We start from the raw sequence: 10,433 nt of genomic DNA on the forward strand, positions 1-10,433 counted from the left end.
TGGCCCATCACTGGCTGGCTGGGCGGGATGGACACAGCCTTGGCCACGGGTCCCTCAACTCTCTTGCCGGTGCCGTGTGTTCTGGGGAAAGCAGAGAAGCGCAAGTGTTAACTGTGAGGGGGGCGCCTGCAACACTCTCCTCAGAGATGCACAAAAGACCAGGCTGGTGCCTCCTGATCCCAGGGGACACCAGTACATGGCGAGGGCCTGCAAAGCTCCCTCCCACGCTGTGCTAACATCAGAGACACGGCCCTGCTTCTGGGATCCAGAGCGGGCCCTGCCAGCCCAGGAGAACAGGAGAGCCGGCTGCCAAGATCACTCCTCCAGCCAGCTGCCAGGCCAGGCAGTTGCTTCATGGAGTATCTCAAGATTGCTACTGGCCTTGCTGCCTGCGAGCAACTGGCACCGCTCACCTCAACTCGCCAGAAGGCTGGGAAGTGGAGTCATGACGCGTGGTGCCCATGGGGTGCGTCCGCTCGGAACCCGTGGCTGAGGTCGTCTGTAATGGTCACCTCTGCTCACCGGCACCGGCGTGCTGCCCTGTAGTTATGGACATGAATAAAAACTTGATGCTCTAAAGAGGAAGAGATTCTGTAACCCAAGAGGAGAAAATCATAAAATGGAGCCCAGAGAAAGGGGAGGGGGACAGGCAGCCCCGTGAAGGAAGTGGGAGGTGATAGAAGAATCAGAAGGTGTCTACTGAAGACTGAGCAGAAACTCAGACTCACCTTTTCGGCAGAGAGTGCCAGCTTCTTGGCTGGTGGTGGAGACGTGCTGCTTCGCTCCACAGCGCCGAAGGCCAACAGGGGCCTCTTCAATTTACCCCACCTGGAGCCTTCTGGAGCAGGCGGCTTGACTCCAGGCACAGCAGAGAGGTGCTGCCTGGGCTCCTGCAGCACCTTGGAGGAGGTGGGAAGCTTTGGCCCTGTGTTGAATGTTCTACGGGACACAGAGACCCCAACCTCCTCCTGCCCAGACAGCTGCTTTGCAGGCTGCGTCTCTGCTTTCTAGACAAAGAGACAGACAGACAGAGGTTCAGTGAGGAAAGGATTCAAGGGGCACAGCTCACCCAGGAACCCTCGGCTCAGCAGGGTCCCTCCTGCAAACGGTCCTCCCTTGTGCCCACCTTCCTCCAAAGCTGCAGCCCCTGCCCTGGCAGAGTGGACAGAGGGGCAGCAGCTCCCAGGAAGCGACCGTTGGGACTCACCTGGCCCATCACTGGCTGGCTGGGTGGGATGGACACAGCCTTGGCCACGGGTCCCTCAACTCTCTTGCCGGTGCCGTGTGTTCTGGGGAAAGCAGAGAAGCGCAAGTGTTAACTGTGAGGGGGGCGCCTGCAACACTCTCCTCAGAGATGCACAAAAGACCAGGCTGGTGCCTCCTGATCCCAGGGGACACCAGTACATGGCGAGGGCCTGCAAAGCTCCCTCCCACGCTGTGCTAACATCAGAGACACGGCCCTGCTTCTGGGATCCAGAGCGGGCCCTGCCAGCCCAGGAGAACAGGAGAGCCGGCTGCCAAGATCACTCCTCCAGCCAGCTGCCAGGCCAGGCAGTTGCTTCATGGAGTATCTCAAGATTGCTACTGGCCTTGCTGCCTGCGAGCAACTGGCACCGCTCACCTCAACTCGCCAGAAGGCTGGGAAGTGGAGTCATGACGCGTGGTGCCCATGGGGTGCGTCCACTCTGGAACCCGTGGCTGAGGTCGTCTGTAATGGTCACCTCTGCTCACCGGCACTGGCGTGCTGCCCTGTAGTTATGGACATGAATAAAAACTTGATGCTCTAAAGAGGAAGAGATTCTGTAACCCAAGAGGAGAAAATCATAAAATGGAGCCCAGAGAAAGGGGAGGGGGACAGGCAGCCCCGTGAAGGAAGTGGGAGGTGATAGAAGAATCGGAAGGTGTCTCCTGAAGACTGAGCAGAAACTCAGACTCACCTTTTCGGCAGAGAGTGCCAGCTTCTTGGCTGGTGGTGGAGACGTGCTGCTTCGCTCCACAGCACCGAAGGCCAACAGGGGCCTCTTCAATTTAGCCTGCCTGGAGCCTTCTGGAGCAGGCGGCTTGACTCCAGGCACAGCAGAGAGGTGCTGCCTGGGCTCCTGCAGCACCTTGGAGGAGGTGGGAAGCTTTGGCCCTGTGTTGAATGTTCTACGGGACACAGAGACCCCAACCTCCTCCTGCCCAGACAGCTGCTTTGCAGGCTGCGTCTCTGCTTTCTAGACAAAGAGACAGACAGACAGAGGTTCAGTGAGGAAAGGATTCAAGGGGCACAGCTCACCCAGGAACCCTCAGTTCAGCAGGGTTCAACCTGCAAACGGTCCTCCCTTGTGCCCACCTTCCTCCAAAGCTGCAGCCCCTGCCCTGGCAGAGTGGACAGAGGGGCAGCAGCTCCCAGGAAGCGACCGTTGGGACTCACCTGGCCCATCACTGGCTGGCTGGGCGGGATGGACACAGCCTTGGCCACGGGTCCCTCAACGCTCTTGCCAGTGCCGCTTGTTCTGGGGAAAGCAGAGAAGCACAAGTGTTAACTGTGAGGGGGGCGCCTGCAACACTCTCCTCAGAGATGCACAAAAGACCAGGCTGGTGCCTCCTGATCCCAGGGGACACCAGTACATGGCGAGGGCCTGCAAAGCTCCCTCCCACGCTGTGCTAACATCAGAGACACGGCCCTGCTTCAGGCATCCAGAGCGGGCCCTGCCAGCCCAGGAGAACAGGAGAGCCGGCTGCCAAGATCACTCCTCCAGCCAGCTGCCAGGCCAGGCAGTTGCTTCATGGAGTATCTCAAGATTGCTACTGGCCTTGCTGCCTGCGAGCAACTGGCACCGCTCACCTCAACTCGCCAGAAGGCTGGGAAGTGGAGTCATGTCCCATGGGGTGCGTCCGCTCCGGAACCCGTGGCTGAGGTCGTCTGTAATGGTCACCTCTGCTCACCGGCACCGGCGTGCTGCCCTGTAGTTATGGACATGAATAAAAACTTGATGCTCTAAAGAGGAAGAGATTCTGTAACCCAAGAGGAGAAAATCATAAAATGGAGCCCAGAGAAAGGGGAGGGGGACAGGCAGCCCCGTGAAGGAAGTGGGAGGTGATAGAAGAATCAGAAGGTGTCTACTGAAGACTGAGCAGAAACTCAGACTCACCTTTTCGGCAGAGAGTGCCAGCTTCTTGGCTGGTGGTGGAGACGTGCTGCTTCGCTCCACAGCGCCGAAGGCCAACAGGGGCCTCTTCAATTTAGCCTGCCTGGAGCCTTCTGGAGCAGGCGGCTTGACTCCAGGCACAGCAGAGAGGTGCTGCCTGGGCTCCTGCAGCACCTTGGAGGAGGTGGGAAGCTTTGGCCCTGTGTTGAATGTTCTACGGGACACAGAGACCCCAACCTCCTCCTGCCCAGACAGCTGCTTTGCAGGCTGCGTCTCTGCTTTCTAGACAAAGAGACAGACAGACAGAGGTTCAGTGAGGAAAGGATTCAAGGGGCACAGCTCACCCAGGAACCCTCGGCTCAGCAGGGTCCCTCCTGCAAACGGTCCTCCCTTGTGCCCACCTTCCTCCAAAGCTGCAGCCCCCGCCCTGGCAGAGTGGACAGAGGGGCAGCAGCTCCCAGGAAGCGACCGTTGGGACTCACCTGGCCCATCACTGGCTGGCTGGGCGGGATGGACACAGCCTTGGCCACGGGTCCCTCAACTCTCTTGCCAGTGCCGTGTGTTCTGGGGAAAGCAGAGAAGCGCAAGTGTTAACTGTGAGGGGGGCGCCTGCAACACTCTCCTCAGAGATGCACAAAAGACCAGGCTGGTGCCTCCTGATCCCAGGGGACACCAGTACATGGCGAGGGCCTGCAAAGCTCCCTCCCACGCTGTGCTAACATCAGAGACACAGCCCTGCTTCTGGGATCCAGAGCGGGCCCTGCCAGCCCAGGAGAACAGGAGAGCCGGCTGCCAAGATCACTCCTCCAGCCAGCTGCCAGGCCAGGCAGTTGCTTCTTGGAGTATCTCAAGATTGCTACTGGCCTTGCTGCCTGCGAGCAACTGGCACCGCTCACCTCAACTCGCCAGAAGGCTGGGAAGTGGAGTCATGACGCGTGGTGCCCATGGGGTGCGTCCGCTCCGGAACCCGTGGCTGAGGTTGTCTGTAATGGTCACCTCTGCTCACCGGCACCGGCGTGCTGCCCTGTAGTTATGGACATGAATAAAAACTTGATGCTCTAAAGAGGAAGAGATTCTGTAACCCAAGAGGAGAAAATCATAAAATGGAGCCCAGAGAAAGGGGAGGGGGACAGGCAGCCCCGTGAAGGAAGTGGGAGGTGATAGAAGAATCGGAAGGTGTCTCCTGAAGACTGAGCAGAAACTCAGACTCACCTTTTCGGCAGAGAGTGCCAGCTTCTTGGCTGGTGGTGGAGATGTGCTGCTCCGCTCCACAGCGCCGAAGGCCAACAGGGGCCTCTTCAATTTAGCCTGCCTGGAGCCTTCTGGAGCAGGCGGCTTGACTCCAGGCACAGCAGAGAGGTGCTGCCTGGGCTCCTGCAGCACCTTGGAGGAGGTGGGAAGCTTTGGCCCTGTGTTGAATGTTCTACGGGACACAGAGACCCCAACCTCCTCCTGCCCAGACAGCTGCTTTGCAGGCTGCGTCTCTGGTTTCTAGACAAAGAGACAGACAGACAGAGGTTCAGTGAGGAAAGGATTCAAGGGGCACAGCTCACCCAGGAACCCTCGGCTCAGCAGGGTCCCTCCTGCAAACCATCGTCCCTTGTGCCCACCTTCCTCCAAAGCTGCAGCCCCCGCCCTGGCAGAGTGGACAGAGGGGCAGCAGCTCCCAGGAAGCGACCGTTGGGACTCACCTGGCCCATCACTGGCTGGCTGGGTGGGATGGACACAGCCTTGGCCACGGGTCCCTCAACGCTCTTGCCAGTGCCGCTTGTTCTGGGGAAAGCAGAGAAGCGCATGTGTTAACTGTGAGGAGGGCGCCTGCAACACTCTCCTCAGAGATGCATAAAAGCAACAGAAGCGAAGCTCCAATCACACGAGCTGCTCTTGACCTACAGCTCTTGATCTACAAGGCTGGACCTCTCCCTGCCTCCCTGCTCTGAGCCAGCTCCGTCCCACACCCTGGCTCGTGCTACCAGCGCTGTCCCAAATGCCGAGACCAGTGGCCAGAGGGGCTGGGAGACACACGGTGCTCTCACCTCAGGTAGAAAAGCACATAGGCCTGCTGGTTCAGGACCACCTTGATGGTGGTGAGGCCGACAGTGGCATCATTCATTTGGTACCACTGCCCATCGCTGGCCTGCAGAAGAAGAGAGAACGGGGTTGGGTTGCATCCGGGGACCTTCCTGGCCTGAAGTGCAGCAGGAACGGCGCCTGATGGCAGAGCTCCGCTCCACAGAACGCACGCGTGGCTCAGGGCCAGGAAAGGGGAGCTGCTGAAAGAGGCCCCACCGGCACCCAGCCCAGAGCAGGTGCCAAGAGAGCGCACTGGGCTCACCTTCACATAGCAGTAGTAGTGCCCTGAGTGGCAGGAGTACCCAGAGTGCACCAGCACGGCGTAGAGCTCATAATTCATAGGGTCCCCTTTGGCCTCTGACAAGTAAGGTCGGATGTCCAAGACCTCAGGGTATGTCACGTCCTGGGGAGAGACGACATCTCAGGAGCCCACACAGCAGCAAGAGCTCAGCTGTCCTCGGAGTCCCATGTCTTGAGAGAGGAGGACTCGCTCTCCCCAGGCAGAGGTCACAGTGAGCAAGACACCAGGATGAGCTGAACCCCCACTGCGCGGCTGGAGAAGGGCTGCAGCAGAGCTCGCACCGTGCACCTCCCACCCTGCTCTGGGCCACAGGGCCTTGGGCCAGGAGACAGCCCCAGCTCTGCAGTGCCAAGTACTCACCTTCTTGATTTTGTCTCCGCTGAAGATGGAAAAGCGCTTCAGCGAGACTATGAGAACACTGGAGGCTCGGTGGATGCTGAAGCGTTTGATGGCTTGCACTTTGGTCTGGCACCTGTACAGGAAGAGCTCGAGCTATTCAAGCTGTTCCACGGCACATGGAACTGTGATTGCCAGCTGGTTGCCAGCCCTGGCCAAGCGGCTCCAGTGCAGGCTTCCATGGCCACGTACCTCCCGGTTTAGCCATGGAGCAGCTAGAGAAGCCCTCCCTGCTTCCCCCTGGCACACCCGAGGGCCCCTTCCTGCCACAGGCCCACACACTCACTTGTTACACATGTAGGCGTTCTCCTCACACAGCATCTCTGGCCTCACAAACAACTTCAGTGCCTGCTCGATGCTTTCAGCTTCCTGCAAGGACAGAGGAGAGGTCAGGGCACGAGTGGCCTGTCCACGCCACAGCCTGGCTCCCTGCCCAGACACTGGCCCCGAGAGACAACACACAGTACGAGGCAGTGCAACAACAGCATCTGCTTCCCTGCCGCCTGCACTGGGACTTGACAGCAGCAGCTTAAGGAACCCTGAGGCACTAACGGTGCAGCTGCCGCAACAGCCCCTCCGAGAGCTGAGCTCCTCCCCATCGCCACCCTGACACACTACCTCGATCTCCACCGCCAGGTCCAGGAAGGGTTCATACGTGTCCGAGGGCCAATTGCACACTCTGCACATCACTGCAAAAGACAAAGCGATGAGCACACCCTGACACAACGCCAGCACCCACCACCACCTCAGCACAGCGCAGGCAGTGCAGGATTCCCCCTCTCCGCCTCTGGGCACCAGGATTCACCACCTGGCAAGGACGAAGGCCGGCAAGTCCACTGCATGGAGGGACAGCAAGAGTTGCCAGAGAGCTGGCAACACGGGTTCCTTTGCTGGTGGCAATGAGCTGGGGACCCACAGCCAACAGCTTTTACCATCTCCACCACAGGCATCACGGCCCGCAGGGATTGCACGATGGACCAGCTGCAGCTCCAGATAATTTACACATACTTAGTAATTTGCCCAAAAGATTTTCCCTGTGAGGATCTCAGGGAAGCAGCAGCCCCGACAGCTACAGGCCCTGGCAGCCAGCACTCACCACGTGACCGCAGGAAGCCACCAAAGATCTGGTGAACCAGCGTTGTGGTCTGGCTCTGCTGATCCAACCTAGAGACAGCAACACGGTATCTCACACCGCCCCTCCGCAACGGCCACCCCACGGGCCACCGCTGTGCCCTCAGGACACCTCCCCGGTGTGTTCTGGCCAGCAGAGAGCTGGCAGCAGGCGAGTCACAGCCCCTGTCACTCTGCTCCCCGGCTGGCACAGCTCCAGGGGTGGCACCAGGCTGCTCGAAGCAGCACAAACCCCTGCCTGGAGCTCCGCGCTGGGCACTGCAGGCAAAGGCAACGCAGCTTCCTGGGACACAGGGCTCCAGGAAGGCCTCCCACCCGCAGCCACAGAGACGGGACTCAACTAGGAAGCATACATGCATTCCTCGGCACCTGGGACAGGATCCTAAACCCATTGCACCCTTGGGATTTGGTGAGAGGAGCACAGCTATGCTGGGCCAGAGGAGTCAGGGCAAGGGAGCAGGCAGACAGCAGCCCAGAGCTGTGTCACCATGGGGCAGAGCTGGGCCCCGGAGGCAGTACCTCATTCCAAACCAACCCGGGGGACACGTTCACCCCACAGTCCCTTCCCACAGACACACGGGAACAGTGACGGGACAGCAGAGAACAGCAGCACAGGCTGTCAAGGGGCCCCACGTACTGGGTGCAGCCATCCAGGCAGGCTCTCTGCATGGCATTGATGGTGAAACTGAGGAACTCGTGTGCATCCTCCTGGCGGCCTAAGCGGATGTGCGTGGCAATCTCTGTAGGAGAGGAAGGATTCAGTCCCAGCACGCGCTCCAACACATGCAGGCCTTCCTTTTCTCCCTCCCTCCTTCCCTTCCTCCCTCTCTCCCTCCCTCAGGGCAGGGAATCTGAGCTTGAGCCCCCTCAACTCAAACCAGATGTCAGACTCAGGCTGGCCATGGGGGAAGCCCCACGCAGCCCCTGACAGACTCCAAGCGCAGCCCCTGGCAGACTCCAAGCGTCAGCTCTGAAGAGCAGTCTGCCAAGACCTGTCCTGATCTCAAAGGTTCTGCTCCTGCATCGCTCACTGTTGCCCTGCATGGCTAAGAAAGGGGAGCACAGCTATCCTTACTCTTGATGTTTCTGACGAAGGCCGTGGGCTGTATTGCGCTGCCGCTGCTACTGAAAACCTGCAGTACGTGCTTCTCCATAGTGCACAGCATGCAAAACTCCCCTCGCTGGCCTGAAGCAGGAGAGAAGACGTTGGGGACAAAGCCAGGAGAGATGGAGGCAGTCCACGGGACGGAGGATCTCTGGTCCCGTACAGCTCAGCCACGCGCCGTCTTCCCAATGAGCTTGGTGCTGTGGCACAGTTCGGGGCCATCCTGGCTTTGCAGGGAGCAGCACATGCCGCCCCCAGCTGACGCAGCCCCAGTCGCAGCACCGGCTGCTGCAACATCCCAGGCGGGACAGCATCCACGTGGATGGAAAACAGATCACAGGGCCAATCCCACCAGAGTCCTAAGGACAGGGCTGGAGCGCCGCAGGCTCCCCTTTGTCACAGCTTGGAGCAGTGTGCACCGGGACACCCCCCGGCAAAGTCCCCCAGAACCAACGGCGCCTGCCGGTGCACCGTCTTCTGCCCTGTGGGTGACTTCACGCAGTCCCCACAGGCAGAGACTGCTCAGCCCCCACAAAGCCAGCAGGTCCCATTGGACCAGTCTTAGTCCTGGGTATGCCCAGCAGAGTCAACGCCTTCCCAGACAAAAGGAGGCACAGCTTGGGAATGCTGCTGTGGCTGCAAAAAGTCAGATGGACACAGGAACGACCTCTTGATGGAGAAACGAGGCAGGAGGGAGCAGACAAGGCACGTCCTGACACCCACACACCCTCGCCAGAGCCATGTCTCCCCACTCACAGGTCCGGCTGTGCTCCCTGGACAGCAGGTAGTTGGCGAGCGGAGGCGTGTAGGTGAGGCACTGCACGGTGGAGTTGAGGAAGCACGTGTTCCCCAAGTTTTGCAGCCCGGCGCCGATCGGGTGGGTCCGCTGCCACTTCAGGGAGAGGCGCTCCACGGGGAAAAGCACCTTCTTTGGCGCGGGGATCCCGTCGCTTTGCATCCCTGGGACATGTTCGCTGCCTGTGGGGAGAGAAGGGTGGTGAGCGGCGAGGTGGGGGCTGCAGGGAGGGCTCCCCTCGCCCTCTCTACATACGTTGCTGGGCAGGCTCAGGGCTGCCACCAGTCTCCTCGTGGGGATTGAGCAGCTCGTCCTTACCCTGCAGACGGTTCAGCTGCTCGGAGGCGCTGTGCTTCGTCGGTTCCATCTCCGTCTTCTTCTGCTGCAGCGGCGCCTGGAACGGCGTGGCCACCTCCTGGTGCAGCTTTCGCCCATCCTTGCCGTCCTTCCGCTGCTCCTCGATGGCGATGGCGCTGCCCGGCGGCTGCGGGGAACGGAGGGGTCGGTCGAGCGGGCGGGGTGGGCGCCAGAGCGTTCCGCTCCGGCGCGCTGCATCCCGTGGCCACGGCAACGGACCCGACCTCTCGCCTTCCCCCGCGCCCCCCGGACGCCCCATCCGGTCCCCTCCGCGGTCCCCGAGCGCCTCCCGCCCCGCCCCCCCCCGCCCCTGCCGCCGCGGCGCCGTCCCGGCCGTCCCGTCCTGCCCCGCTACGCTCACCGATCCGCGTCGCCGCCGCTCCGCGCACGTGTCGCCGCTCCGCACAGGAGCCCGGCGGCACCGGACCCGCCCCGTGTCCCCGCGCTCCGCCTTCCGGGAGGGATAGAGGGCGGAACGAGGGTTCACAGGGGGCGGCATCGCGCTCCTCCCTCGCTACAACGAGGGCGGAGCCTCCGCGCTCCTCCTCCCGGGGTGGAACAGGGGGAGGGACAGAGCGCGCTCTCTCCTCGCTCCTCCGCTCAGGGGGGAACGAGGGCGGAACGAGGGCGGAGCCTCCTCGCTCCTCCGCTGCGGTTGGAACAGAGGGCGGAACGAGGGCAGAGCCTCCTCGCTCCTCCTCCCGGGATGGGCACAGAGGGCACAGCCGCGGCGCCTTAGCGTTCCTCCTCTCAGCGTGGAACGAGGGCGGAACGGGGGCGGAACGGGGGCGGAACGGGGGCAGAGCCCCCGCGCCTCGTCGCTCCTCCTCTGGGATGGAACGAGGGCGGCAGCTGCGGATCCTCTGCACTCCTTTCGCCGTCGATTGAGGGTAGGACCTCAACGCTTCCGTGTATATCGCTCAAATTCTCCAAAGGCCGTCCGAGAGCGGGAGCTCAGCACTCCTGCGTCCGGGACTCTCCACCTCGAGAGGCAGAGTGAAAACCGTTTCAGCGCGTTCCCGTCGCCAGGGCAGCGAGTGGGCGTGACCGCGACTGCCCATTGGCTGAGAGGCCGAGGGGGCGTGGCCTGGGTGCCGAGTCTGGGCTTCCCATTGGCTGTTGCGTGGAGGGGGCGGGTCC

General features: G+C 61.2%; 1 protein-coding gene across 1 annotated transcript; it reads right to left on the reverse strand.

Moving 5' to 3' along the window:
• Positions 1–5,166: 5,166 nt before the first annotated feature.
• LOC128850793 (ubiquitin carboxyl-terminal hydrolase 36-like) lies at positions 5,167–9,792 on the reverse strand. Its single transcript, XM_054055807.1, has 10 exons — positions 9,255–9,792; positions 8,897–9,118; positions 8,111–8,221; positions 7,673–7,775; positions 7,001–7,068; positions 6,523–6,593; positions 6,191–6,273; positions 5,869–5,980; positions 5,470–5,610; positions 5,167–5,271 (listed from the first exon to the last, which is right to left on the reverse strand). Exons 1-10 carry the CDS (start codon positions 9,790–9,792, stop codon positions 5,167–5,169), a joined length of 1,554 nt encoding a protein of 517 aa, XP_053911782.1.
• Between the last annotated feature and the right edge of the window lie 641 nt (positions 9,793–10,433).

Source organism: Cuculus canorus, unplaced genomic scaffold (genome assembly GCF_017976375.1).
Source record: "Cuculus canorus isolate bCucCan1 unplaced genomic scaffold, bCucCan1.pri scaffold_78_arrow_ctg1, whole genome shotgun sequence".
Lineage (NCBI taxonomy): Eukaryota > Metazoa > Chordata > Aves > Cuculiformes > Cuculidae > Cuculus > Cuculus canorus.

Coding starts and splice junctions, on each gene's coding strand:
- LOC128850793 (XM_054055807.1), bottom strand. CDS start 9,792: ATGCCGCCCCCTGTGAACCCTCGTTCCGCCCTCTATCCCTCCCGGAAG. Junction 9,119..9,254: donor GCAGCTGAACCGTCTGCAGG/GTAAGGACGAGC, acceptor CTCTCCCCACAG/GCAGCGAACATGTCCCAGGG. Junction 7,776..8,110: donor CTTCGTCAGAAACATCAAGA/GTAAGGATAGCT, acceptor CCTCTCCTACAG/AGATTGCCACGCACATCCGC.